The sequence below is a fragment of the Lacerta agilis genome, chromosome 14 (genome assembly GCF_009819535.1).
Source record: "Lacerta agilis isolate rLacAgi1 chromosome 14, rLacAgi1.pri, whole genome shotgun sequence".
Classification (NCBI taxonomy): Eukaryota; Metazoa; Chordata; class Lepidosauria; order Squamata; family Lacertidae; genus Lacerta; species Lacerta agilis.
Window position 1 is genome coordinate 8050531 of NC_046325.1, and position 13699 is coordinate 8064229.

Genomic DNA, 13699 nt, shown 5'->3' on the forward strand with positions numbered 1-13699 from the left:
AAAGTTGGAAGGGTTGATACCAATACCCTTGATGGAGAAGAATTCATGATCAATGATGATATAATTGCGTGGCCAATACGTTTTAATGAGGCATGTATTCTGCAGTTTCTTTGGAGAACCCTTGGTGGGTAATAATGATGTATGAACTTCTCTTTTCTCTATAACTTGGCTTTGCAATGGGCCACCAAGCTGTGAATGGATTGTAAATTGCCTTCATTGTTCTTGATTTAAAAAACAAACAAACACAAAACCAAACACTGAAAGTATCTTTTCCAAACAAATTCCCAAAATTAAGTGTTACTTACACTAAAAAGCTTGTAATCTTTTTTTTTTTTTTTGGTCTAATTCAGATACTGTAGACTTTGCCCATTACATTATGAGAAGATATAAAGCATTTTATCTTCTGAAACTAGATTCTCCCTCAGTGAGAGAGGAGACATTTTTCTGTTACTATAGTCTAAGACAGGCATGTCCAAAGTCCATTTCGGGGGCCTAATCCAGCCCACCGGTCATTTTAATTTGGCCCCTGGGGTAAAATCCTTCAATCATAAAAAAGCTCAAAACTTTGGAGTAAAATCTTTAAAAAGCTCAACAACTTCAATCCTAAAAATAGGTTAACAACTTGGGTTGACTCTTTGGTTGGCCCTCACGGCCCTTCACTTCATCAAATCTGGCCCTCTTTGAAAAACGTTTGGACACCACTGGTCTAAGGCATTAGGCTACAGCTGCAAATGAAGATTCACTCCTCTTGCATATTTAATTAGCTCTTTCAACAATCTTCTACTACTTAACTTCACATTTACTCATCAGTGTACAGCAAAGTTGGAAACTGGAAGCAGTAGGGATGAAATCAAATAAAACTGGACATAATTTTCTTCCGTACTAATCTTCCTCCTGTTTTGTGGATAGGTGCCTCCCCTTTCTTCATGCAATGAACACTGCCAGCCTGGTAATCAGAAGAAGAAAAGGGATGGGGAGAAATCTTGCTGCTATGATTGTGCTCTGTGTCCCGAAGGGAAGATTTCTAACCAGACTGGTAGTTGATGAAATTCTAACACCATAAAGGCTAATGTATTTTCTTGTGTCTAATAAATTGGCACTGAAATGGGACCTTTTTCTATTTTTCAGATATGGACGACTGTTTCAAATGCCCAGGAGCTCAGTATCCAAGCAAGAATAAAAATGATTGCACCCCCAAAGTTTTAACCTTTCTATCATATGAAGAACCTTTAGGAATCACTTTAGCCTTAGCTGCAGTTTCTTTTTCTCTGCTCACAGCCCTCGTGTTAGGAATATTTATAAAGCACAAAGATACGCCAATGGTGAAAGCCAACAACCGGGACCTCTCATATACTCTCCTCGTCTCCCTCCTGTTCTGTTTCCTTTCTTCTATGCTATTCCTTGGCCAACCTGGGAAAGTGACCTGCCTTCTCCGACAACCAACATTTGGCATCGTCTTCTCAGCGGCTGTTTCTTGTGTGCTGGCAAAGACCACCATAGTTTCTCTTGCATTCATGGCTACAAAACCAGGATCCAGAATAAAGAAATGGGTGGGGAGGAAAGTGTCCTATTCAATTGTAATTTGCTGTTCACTCATTCAAATGTGGTTTTGTACTGCTTGGATGGCAACCGCTCCTCCATTTCCTGATTTAGACATGTACTCAGCAAAGGAAGAAATCATTGTGCAATGTAATGAAGGGTCAGTTGTCATGTTCTACTGCGTCTTGGGCTACATGGGTCTTCTGGCCATCACCAGCTTCATTGTGGCATTCCTAGCCCACAAGTTGCCTGATAGTTTTAACGAAGCCAAATTCATCACTTTCAGCATGTTGGCCTTTTGCAGTGTTTGGCTGTCCTTTATTCCAACTTACCTGAGCACCAGAGGGAAAGGCATGGTGGCTGTGGAGATCTTCTCCATCTTGGCCTCCACCGCAGGGTTACTGGGTTGTATCTTTTGCCCTAAATGCTACATCATTTTGTTGCGACCAGAGCTGAATAGGAGGGAGCAACTGATAAGGAGAAAGCTATGAGGAAACTTATTTTTTCCCTTTTTATCTATCATACTGTTACATGTCCAAAGGATATAATTCAAAATGAGACAGAAAGAAAAAGAGAAGCAAAACCAAAGAAAAAGGAAAGGTTAGATTCTCCAGAAGATCTGAATAAGCATTGCATGAAGATGGGAAGATTAAAAGGAGTCTTAATTTCTTCCAAATAATAATAATAATAATAATAATAATAATAATAATAATAATAATTTATTATTTATACCCCGCCCATCTGGCTGGGTCTCCCCGGCCACCCTGGGAGGCCTCCAACAAACATTAAAATACAATACAAAGTCACAAATTAAAAACTTCCCTAAACAGGGCTGCCTTCAGATATTTTCTGAATGTCAGGTAGTTGTTTATTCCCTTGAACTCTGATGGGAGGGCGTTCCACAGGGCGGGCACCACTACCGAGAAGGCCCTCTGCCTGGTTCCCTGTAGCTTTGCTTCTCGCATTGAGGGAACCACCAGAAGGCCCTCGGCGCAGGATCTCAGTGTCCGGGCTGAATGATGGGGGTGGAGATGCTCCTTCAGGTATACAGGACCGAGGCTGTTTAAAGGTCAGCACCAACACTTTGAATTGTGCTCGGAAAAGTACTGGGAGTAAATGTAGATCTCTCAGGACCGGGGTTATGTGGTCCCGGCGGCCACTCCCAGTCACCAGTCTAGCTGCTGCATTCTGGATTAATTGCAGTTTCCGGGTCACCTTCAAAGGTAGCCCCACGTAGATCGCATTGCAATAGTCCAAGCGGGAGATAACCAGAGCATGCACCACTCTGGTGAGACAGTCCACAGGCAGGTAGGGACTCAGCATGCATACCAGATGAAGCTGGTAGCTGCTCTGGACACAGAATTAACCTGTGCCTCCATGGACAGCTGTGAGTCCAAAATGACGCCCAGGCTGCGCACCTGGTCCTTCAGGGGCACAGTTACCCCATTCAGGACCAGGGAATCCTCCACACCCGACCTCCTCCTGTCCCCCAAAAACAGTACTTCTGTCTTGTCAGGATTCAACCTCAATCCGTTAGCTGCCATCCATCCTCCAACCCACCTCTAGGCACTCACACAGGACATTCACCACCTTCACTGGTTCTGATTAGAAAGAGAGGTAGAGCTGGGTATCATCCGCATACTGATGAACACCCAGCCCAAACCCCCTGATGATCTCTCCCAGCGGCTTCATATAGATATTAAAAAGCATGGGGGAGAGGACAGAACCCTGAGGCACCCCACAAGTGAGAGCCCAGGGGACTGAACACTCATCCCCCACCACCACTTTCTGAACACGGCCCAGGAGGAAGGAGCAGAACCACTGTATAACAGTGCCCACAGCTCCCAGCCCCTCTAGCTGGTCCAGAAGGATGTTGTGGTCGATGGTGTCAAAGGCCACTGAGAGATCCAGCAGAACTAGGAAACAGCTCTCACCTTTGTCCCTAGCCCGCCGGAGATCATCGACCAGCGCCATATTGGCCGGGTCTAAAGATGTTTTTTAAAGAAGCGATTTAATGACCGCCTCTTTCAGCAGGTCTGGGAATGCTCCCTCACAGAGGGAAGCATTCACCACCCCACGGAGCCCATTGCCCAGCCCCTCCCGGCTAGCTTTTATAAGCCAGGATGGGCAAGGATCAAGGAAACAGGTGGTTGGTTTCACTTGTCCAAGCCGCCTGTCCACATCCTCGGAGGTAACAGATTGAAATTGATCCCACGCAACTGGACTAGACAGGACTCTGGCACTCTCCCGCCCCGGCCTTCTCCCACGGCGGAGTCGACCTCTTTCCGAATCTGAGCGGTTTTATCTGCAAAAAACTTTGCAAATGCATTGCAGGAGATCTTGGGGTCCCTACCAGGCCCCAATGACGATGGTGGTTCTGATAGATTCCGAACCACCTGAAAGAGTCTCCTGCTGCTATTTTCTGCAGATTCAATAGAGGCGGTGAAGAAAGTCTTCTTCGCCATCGCTATCGCCACTTGGTAGGCTCGACGTTGAGCTCTAACCTGTGTCTGGTCAGATTCAGACTGGGTTTTCTGCCACCGGCGCTCTAGCCGTCTCAACAATTGTTTCATCGCCCACAGCTCCGGGGAAAACCACGGGGCTGTCCGGGCTCCATGAAACCGGAGAGGGCGCTTTGGAGCCAAACAGTCAATAGCCCTGGTTAGCTCCACATTCCAGCAGGCCACAAGGGAATCAGCTGAAAGGCCATCAACATGGGATAAAGTATCCCCTACGACTCTCTGGAAACCATTTGGATCCATTAAGTGGCCGGGGTGGACCATCTGAATTGGTCCCACCTCCCTGCAGAGGGGAAGGGTCACAGAGAAGTCCAGTTGCACCAGGAAGTGATCTGACCATGGCACTTCTTTAGTTTCGCTTTTTTTAAATGTCAGATCACCAACATCCATAGAGGTGAATAGCAGGTCTAAGGCATGTCCTCGGCTATGAGTTGGACCAGACTTATTCAGTGACAGCCCCATGGAGGCCACGCTTTCCACGAAGTCCTGAGCGGCCCCTTGTAAGGTCTTGTCAGCATGGATGTTAAAATCCCCTAGGATGACCAAATTAGGTGACTCCAGGAGAACATCCACCACCACCTGAAGCAACTTGGGCAGGGAATCCTTGGTGCAGTGGGGAGGTCGGTACACCAAAAGGAATCCTGCCCTTATTGCCCAACTTCCAGAACATGCACTCAGAGAACTGGGTCTTCCCAATAGGACGCCTGATGCAAACTAATTACTTCCTATAAATCACTGCAACCCCCCTCCCCGCCCACAAGGCCTGGGTTGCTGTGCGTAAGAGAAACCTGGTGGACAAGCAGTGGCAAGGACAGGCCCATCTGCTTTGTCCAACCAAGTGTCTGTTACACATGCCAGGTCAATCTGTGTGGACCTTGATTTCCCTCTAATACACTTCTGACACAGGGGAGGGCAAATAGACTAACGTCCTCCTGGTTACTTGTTCCATGGACCTCCTAGGCCTATCATTATAGATGTGCTGAGCATCTGCACTATGTTTATATTTTGCCACTGCCACTCATAATTAAAAAGAAATTTGTTATCTATGTTCTGTTCTGTGTGGATGTTAAAAACCAGTACTGCAACTTCTTTCTTCAAATAAGCTTTATTTTATCTTGGGTTACAGGATGGTGGTTTTCCTGTTAGAAACAGAACTATCTCTTCATTAGCAGCATGTTATGCCCTGATAAAGTTCATACACTATTTTCTTCCAATAATAGAAAAAGAAGAATCTCTGCATTCCCACTGGGTGAACAGAAAAGTTGTTCACCATCAGTTCTTATCTGGCAACAGTGTCTCTTGATCTGTCCCACCAGACAATTCCTTCCAGAGTTGCTTTATCACAAGGGTTTATGAATGATAACTGGGTCCCATGCACAGTGATACATAACAGTGTCCTGGGCAGTCAGATAGTTCATTTGCAGACAAAAACTGGAGCTGTCCTTGGAGGCTGTAAGCATCCTTGGAGGACAGCAAGGACATAGGTTTGTTAAGATTTCCAGTACCACACCAGCTGTTGCAGTCCTTTCCCTGATTTCTGCCTTATCCAACTCACTCTGTAGTCAATCACAAGAAATCAGTTCATAGAACACTGCCTTTGAGCAGATTATCCAGGTTTTTTCAATTCTGAATCCACTTGAGTCAGAACAATATGGGAAGGTCTTTCTAGTTTTAAAAAAGGCAAGTACCAGGAGGCATGGTACTGTAAAGGTGTGTAGGTGCATGTGTGCGTGCGTGTGTGTGTGTGCGCGCATATTATGAGGAATGTACATAGATAAAAGTTTTTCTCCCTGTTTCATTACACTAGAAGTTGCGGGTATCAAGTGAGAGTGATTATTGAAAGGTTTAGGAGACACAGAAGAAAGTACTCCTTTACACAACACATCGTTAAACTATGGATTTCACTCCTACTAGTAGTAGTGAATTTGACAACCACCATAGGTGGCATAGATTGTTAATCTACCTGATGTATTCCAACCTGTGGCTGATGAAAAGTGCTAGAGGACTATTGATTTAGAAACTCAATACAGTCAGGGAGATCTGATGTTACAGGGGCCAAAACACTGTCTGTTGTGATTGGGGGCTAGAACTAAGCCAAGAACACAGGTTACACTACTTATCAATATATCATAGGATCATAGAATTGTAGAGTTGGAAAGGAACCCAAGATACATCTAGTCATCCCACCTGCTATGCAGGAATTTCAGCTAAAGCATCCATGGCATATGTTCACTTTCCAAGGGCTGAATAGTCAGGAATTTATTTGTGATGTTTGGTCAGTATCTTCTTTCTTGTAACTTGAAGCCATTGGTTTGGGTCCTACCAGTCCTGTGCAGAGAGGGGGCAGTTGGGCACCTTTGCATTTCACTGTTGACTCATGCTAAGGTTGTGGTCAACTAAGACCGCTAGATCCTTTCCACATGTACTACTGGCAATGCAGGTGTCCCTCATCTCATATTTGTGCAGCTGGTTCTTCCTGATTAAATGCAGGACCTTAGTTATGTCAATATTTCAACTGAACTCCTTCAGAATTGATAGGGGGGAAAACATTGTTGTTGTTGTTGCTGCTGCAGCAGCAGCAGCAAATAAATTCACCTATTTTAGGAGGTGCATTCACGCTCTCATTCACCCTAAATCACATCATATTTGAGACATTCCTCCTTTGAAATTTAAGTATGAAAAGACCGTGCCATTCTTTCTGGGAGATTTCACACTCATATATGTTGATTTGGATAAGTGAATTGATATTGTTTACAAGTTGTTCCACAACAGGTCTTGGCCCTCTTCTTGCTACTTCTAATTATTCATGAGTAGAGACCTGTCAGTTTCTTGTTTCGTTCATAGCTGTTACAGAGCAGCATTTCAGTCAGGGTCAGTTTCTGGGTCAGGGGCCTGTAGATAGCGACCCATTCCAGTGCCTAAATCTGATATCTTTTACTTTCTAATAGTGTTTGTCATTACTGTCAGAAACGGTTATAGCATTTCTCTAAGTGGTCACAGTGGCAGCCAGTATTCCCAGACTCCTTTTTGGAGTTGGAAATTTGAAATTGAGGTCCCAAGTTCCATCTCCTTAGGAAGAAGAGAAGACTTCTGGCCAACTGTGGAAAAGAGCCGACATGTTTCCTATCAAAAGTGCCATTTAGGATCCACACTCTGAAGAAGTAATTATCTTTCCCTACAATTAACCAAAACACTATAATGTGTTCACCTGTCTGAAGCTCCCAAGACTCTCCAGAATGCAGAAGAAAACAGTCACTATGCAGGCCTGAAAGTGATTATACAAAACTCCCTTTAGCTTGGGCTTCTGGGGTTAAGTACATGAGGTAAACATGGCCATCTCTTACACTTCCCCCCTTTTCTTTTTATAAACCACATTGAAACTGAATAGTTGGTGATATCAGATAGTATTCAAGTCATTTGTAACACTCTTAATGAAAATTCTAGGGCTAATTTGGCAGAGTGAGGGACCATTCAGTCTAACCCGCTGAAACAAGGAGATGGATGCAAGAGAATTTGCATTTACAAAGACATTTTGGTGCCAACATGTTGAGAATGACAATGCTCCTACTTCTTCTGCCCCCCATTGTCTGCCAAGTAGATATTATGAGATGTCTCGGAGATGATCCCCTGCCTGTTCCACATGATTTCTACCAGGCAGGTGGTCTCCGCATTGGTGGGATCGTTTCTCAGAACTCTTATTTATTCAATGAAGTCTCTTTCCAGGAACATCCGTCTCAGACAATATTTGATGTTCCACAGTAAGAATCCCCATTCACACCTCCTGAATGCATTGCATTTTAGTTGTTAAAAGTGAATACTATTTCTGCCATTTGAAGAATGGGGGACAACTTCAATTGTTGCATTTAATCTGCTAATTTTGTACGCCTCTAGATGCCTTAAAATTGTATGCAGGAATTGGAGAGGACTCAGGCGGAACATTGAAAATGCTAGGGAAAGAGCTGCTGTTAGCAATAAAAAAGTAAAGGGACCCCTGACCGTGAGGTCCAGTCGTGTCCTACTCTGGGGTTTCGGCGCTCATCTCGCGATACTGGCCGAGGGAGCTGGCGTACAGCTTCTGGGTCATGTGGCCGGCATGACTAAGCCGCTTCTGGTGAACCAGAGCAGTGCACATAAAGGCCATTTACCTTCCTGCCGGAGTGGTCCCTATTTATCTACTTGCACTTTGACGTGCTTTCGAACTGCTAGGTGGGCAGGAGCAGGGACCGAGCAACGGGAGCTCACCCTGTTGCAGGGATTCGAATGGCCAATCTTCTGATCAGCAAGCCATAGGCTCTGTGGTTTAACCCACAGAGCGACCCGCATCCCTAGTGTTAGCAATACCAGTCTTCAAAAAGTGTATAAGAATTTTAAATGTGAAAACTTGCACAAAAAGATGAGCAGGCAAGCAAAGAAGAGGATTCATAAATGGAGAGATAGAAAGACATGGAAAAATATATTACTGCAATATCATTTTTCATGCATCAGAGTATTTGCCTTTTCCCTCTGACTCCTTTGACACACTTGTTTATCTTTCTGGAAAAAAGAAAATGTTTATTTCTTCTCTTCTCTGCCCTCTTGGTACCAAATGAGTGCTCTTAAAATGTCTCAAATCAAGTATGCGTAATGTATAGTCTTTCAAATATAAACAAAAAAGTGATTGATTTGTGTAGGGAAGGATAGGTTGGGAAGTCCAAAGAAGCTTATAACAAAATGATGAATATATGTAAAATACAATCTGAAAAATTCATAAATAAAATACAAAAAAAATGTGGATACACCCACTGGAATGGCCACAGAGAGGGAGAAATGGATTGTTATAATTTACTGAAAGACCACAAAATGTGTCAATCCCCTAAAAATAACATATGGCAAGTATGATCCGTTGCATCATATATTAGAAGCATTATTTAGCTGAAAATGATTTATTAGCCACAGGATATTGGAAACAAATAGGAAAGATTTCCCAAAATTCTGGTACTGTGACAACCACTACAATATTACATTCATGCATATGCACACATGGCATCAGAATACTGGCTTTTCTTTTTTATTTTTTCTTAATTTTTAAATGCATTATTGGTTTTTTAAAAAACACAACACAAAACAAAAATGATCCAAAATTGATACTCTTTGCAATAATAATAATAATAATAATAATAATAATAATAATAATAATAATAATAATAAAGTTCACACATGATTCCCACATGTGCTTCCTAAATTACATTTTTGACTGCGCAGTTAACTTTATTCGGTTGTGTTAGTTTTGTAAAGTTCTCTTATTTCATGTAGATGTCAATCCAGGCCTGTCAAAGAATTTAGATTTTTACAATGTTCTTTCAGGTATTCTCATTCTATGTTATTTTGCACAATTAACTTTTCCACTGAAGAGGATGGTGTGGCATTGAGGTGAGGGAATCACAAATATAAAATTCAATCTAATTCAATCTAATATTCTGATTTAGTTACACATAGGAATTTCTTGTATTATAGCATCATGAATTTGTTCATTATACACTCATCTTTTAAATTAATGAAATCAACTCTCTTGGCAGCGTGGTGACCAAGTTCTACTCGCACATCCTGGCTCTGGTGTTTGCCATAAATGACATCAACAAGAATCCGAAGATGCTACCTAACGTCACACTTGGTTTCCACATCTCTGACAGCTATCATGATGCAAGGATGACCTATCGCACCACACTGGATCTGATCTTCAAGTCAGACAGTTTTCTTCCCAACTACGAATGTGGGTCACACAAAGACCTCCTAGCAATTATTGGAGGACTTGGATCTGACACCTCTTTTCATATGAGGGACATCACAGGTCTCTACAAGATCCCACAGGTAATATGTGGGGATAGCATTACTCAACTTGCAAGTTTACAAGAAAGAAGAAATATTATTAAAATCACTTTCATTGAAAAAGACTAATCATAGCTCACTTGATGTTATCCATTTTTTTACAGCTTACATATGGTTCATTTGCCCCAGATGAGATCCAAAATATGGAAAGCACTCCTTTTTACCGCATGGTTCCGAATGAAAACCTTCAGTTTATGGGAATGATCTGGCTATTTCGGCATTTTAGGTGGACATGGGTAGGGCTCTTTGTGGTGGAGGATAAGAGTGGAGAACAATTCCTTAAAATACTGGAGTCATTGTTTTCCAGGCATGGAATCTGTTCAGCCTTCACAAAAAGAATTCCACAACTAGCTCGTATGGAGGAGCTTTTAAATCACTTTCATGGCGCAAATTTAATTAGCGTGTCTTCTACAGATTATAAAGCCAATATAAATATTGTATATGGAGATCCTGTGACAATTCTGTGGCTGATAACTTTTATAGGCTCACAAAATTATGGAAATAATGAAAACATGTTATTTGGGAAGGTGTGGATTATGACAACCCAGATAGACCTTGCATTATATGGGATTTCAAGAGGATTGGATTTCCAGATGTTCCAGGGTGCCATTTCCTTTGCAATTCACACAAAAGAGGTACCAGGTTTCAGGGAATTTATTCAGAACATAAAGCCAAACAGGACTCAAGGAGATGGCTTTCTGAAAGATTTCTGGGAGCAAGCCTTTGATTGTTTATTTCCAGATCCAGAGATGCCTGCAATGGATGATGACACCTGTACTGGAGAGGAGAGGCTGGAAAGTCTCCCTGCAGGTCTTTTTGAAATGCACATGAGTGGCCAGAGCTACAGCATCTATAATGCCGTATATGTCATTGCCCATGCTGTGCATGCCATGTACTCATCTAGATCCAAACACAGACCAACCATGGTTGGTAGCAGTGTTGACGTTCAGCCCCTGCAGGCTTGGCAGGTAATAGCTCCACAACAAAATGTTGATACAATGAACAGAATAATTAATACAAGTGGTGCCTATATTCAGTTTCCTCCACCTTGTATAACTGATCAAAAAGGTTTTTTTCAGTGGTGTGATCAGTGGGTCTACATTTCTTCCTATAACTAAAGCTTGCAATCTTTAGCATGTTGTTATGCGATTGTGTTCTATTTTTCTTTCTTTCCTTCTTTCAATCAGCTCCACCTGTTTCTTCAAGGCATTTCATTCAACAACTCAGTTGGAGAAACTATGGCATTTAATGATAAATGGGAAATGGGTTGTGGCTTTGATATAACAAACATGATTACATTCCCAAACAAGTCATTCCAGAGAGTGAAAGTTGGAAGGGTTGATACCAATACCCTTGATGGAGAAGAATTCATGATCAATGATGATATAATTGTGTGGCCAAGACGTTTTAATGAGGTATGTATTCTGCAGTTTCTTTGGAGAACCCTTGGTGGGTAATAATGATGTATGAACTTCTCTTTTCTCTATAACTTGGCTTTGCAATGGGCCACCAAACTGTGAATGGATTGTAAATTGCCTTCATTGTTCTTGATTTTTTTAAAAAAAACACACACAAAACCAAACACTGAAAGTATCTTTTCCAAACAAATTCCCAAAGCTTGTAATCTTTTGGGTTTTTATGTCTAATTCAGATATTGTAGACTTTGCCCATTACATTATGAGAAGATATAAAGCATTTTATCTTCTGAAACTAGATTCTCCCTTAGTGAGAGAGGAGACATTTTTCTTCCTTAGTTGCCTAAAGTGAGCTATTTCACTTTACTCATTTTCAGTTCATGTCATCTGCAAACACAAATTTGGTAATTTCTGTTACTATAGTCTAAGACAGGCATGTCCAAAGTCCATTTCAGGGGCCTAATCCAGCCCACCGGTCATTTTAATTTGGCCCCTGGGGTAAAATCCTTCAATCATAAAAAAGCTCAACAACTTCAATCCTAAAAATAGGTTAACAACTTGGGTTGACTCTTTGGTTGGCCCTCACGGCCCTTCACTTCATCAAATCTGGCCCTCTTTGAAAAAAGTTTGGACACCACTGGTGTAAGGCATTAGGGTAGAGCTGCAAATGAAGACTCACGCCTCTTGCATATTTAATTAGCTCTTTCAACAATTTTCTACTACTTAACTCCACATTTTCTGATCAGTATACAGCAAAGTTGGAAACTGGAAGCAGTAGGGATGAAATCAAATAAAACTGGACATAATTTTCTTCCGTACTAATCTTCCTTCTGTTTTGTGGATAGGTGCTTCCCATTTCTTTGTGTAATGAACACTGCCAGCCTGGTAATCAGAAGAAGAAAAGGGAAGGGGAGAAATCTTGCTGCTATGATTGTGCTCTGTGCCCAGAAGGGAAGATTTCTAACCAGACTGGTAGTTGACTAAATTCTACCACCATAAGGGCTAATGTACTTTCTTGTGTCTAATAAATTGGCACTGAAATGGGGCCTTTTACTATTTTTCAGATGTGGACGACTGTTTCAAATGCCCAGGAGCTCAGTATCCAATCAAGAATAAAAATGATTGCACCCCCAAAGTTAAAACGTTTCTATCATATGAAGAACCTTTAGGAATCACTTTAGCCTTAGCTGCAGTTTCTTTTTCTCTGCTCACAGCCCTCGTGTTAGGAATATTTATAAAGCACAAAGATACGCCAATGGTGAAAGCCAACAACCGGGACCTCTCATATACTCTCCTCGTCTCCCTCCTGTTCTGTTTCCTTTCTTCTATGCTATTCCTTGGCCAACCTGGGAAAGTGACCTGCCTTCTCCGACAACCAACATTTGGCATCGTCTTCTCAGCGGCTGTTTCTTGTGTGCTGGCAAAGACCACCATAGTTTCTCTTGCATTCATGGCTACAAAACCAGGATCCAGAATAAAGAAATGGGTGGGGAGGAAAGTGTCCTATTCCATTGTAATTTGCTGTTCATTTGTTCAAATGTGGTTTTGTACTGCTTGGATGGCAACCGCTCCTCCATTTCCTGATTTAGACATGTACTCAGCAAAGGAAGAAATCATTGTGCAATGTAATGAAGGGTCAGCCGTCATGTTCTACTGCGTCTTGGGCTACATGGGTCTTCTGGCCATCACCAGCTTCATTGTGGCATTCCTAGCCCGCAAGTTGCCTGATAGTTTTAATGAAGCCAAATTCATCACTTTCAGCATGTTGGCCTTTTGCAGTGTTTGGTTGTCCTTTATTCCGACTTACCTGAGCACCAGAGGGAAAGGGATGGTGGCTGTGGAGATCTTCTCCATCTTGGCCTCCACCGCTGGGTTACTGGGTTGTATCTTTTGCCCTAAATGCTACATCATTTTGCTGAGGCCAGAGCTGAATAGCAGGGAGCAACTGATAAGGAGAAAGCATTGAGTAAACCTTATCCCCCCCCTTTTTTATCATACTGTTACAGCGCTCCCTCAGCCAGTAATGCGAGATGAGCGCTGCAACCCCAGAGTCGGACACGACTGGACCTAATGGTCAGGGGTCCCTTTACCTTTACATGTCAAAATGATATAATTCAATATGAGACAGAAAAAAGAAGCTAAACGAGAAAGAAAAGACAAAACAAAATAAAAAAAATATTTCCAGTAGCACCTTAGAGACCAACTAAGTTTGTTCTTGGTATGAGCTTTCGTGTGCATGCACACTTCTTCAGATACACTGAAACAGAAGTCTCCAGATCCTTAAATATAGTGAGGGAGTGGGGAGGGGTATTACTCAGAATGGTGGTGGGAATGGGTGATCAGCTTATAGGTGTGGAAAAC

The 13699-nt window shown here is 42.4% G+C and overlaps 2 protein-coding genes across 2 annotated transcripts; both read left to right on the top strand.

The window, feature by feature from the left end:
* The first annotated feature begins 951 nt into the window (after positions 1–951).
* On the top strand, positions 952–2030 carry LOC117057275 (vomeronasal type-2 receptor 26-like). The gene is made up of 2 exons (XM_033168118.1): positions 952–1036; positions 1129–2030. The coding sequence occupies exon 2, from the start codon at positions 1131–1133 to the stop codon at positions 2028–2030; it is 900 nt and encodes a 299-aa protein (XP_033024009.1). The 5' UTR covers positions 952–1036; positions 1129–1130.
* Positions 2031–7601: 5571 nt separating this feature from the next.
* Positions 7602–13304, top strand: LOC117057277 (vomeronasal type-2 receptor 26-like). Its single transcript, XM_033168119.1, has 6 exons — positions 7602–7816; positions 9614–9905; positions 10028–10891; positions 11111–11338; positions 12184–12310; positions 12403–13304. The coding sequence occupies exons 1-6, from the start codon at positions 7602–7604 to the stop codon at positions 13302–13304; spliced, it is 2628 nt and encodes an 875-aa protein (XP_033024010.1).
* The last annotated feature ends 395 nt before the right edge of the window (positions 13305–13699 follow it).

What these genes read in the sequence shown, in the direction of transcription:
- LOC117057275 (XM_033168118.1), top strand. Translation starts at nt 1,131, where the DNA reads ATGGACGACTGTTTCAAATGCCCAGGAGCTCAGTATCCAAGCAAGAAT.
- LOC117057277 (XM_033168119.1), top strand. Translation starts at nt 7,602, where the DNA reads ATGTTGAGAATGACAATGCTCCTACTTCTTCTGCCCCCCATTGTCTGC. An exon ending in GTCTCTACAAGATCCCACAG is followed by an intron (nt 9,906 to 10,027) that starts GTAATATGTGGG and finishes ATTTTTTTACAG; the next exon opens with CTTACATATGGTTCATTTGC. An exon ending in GAAGATTTCTAACCAGACTG is followed by an intron (nt 12,311 to 12,402) that starts GTAGTTGACTAA and finishes ACTATTTTTCAG; the next exon opens with ATGTGGACGACTGTTTCAAA.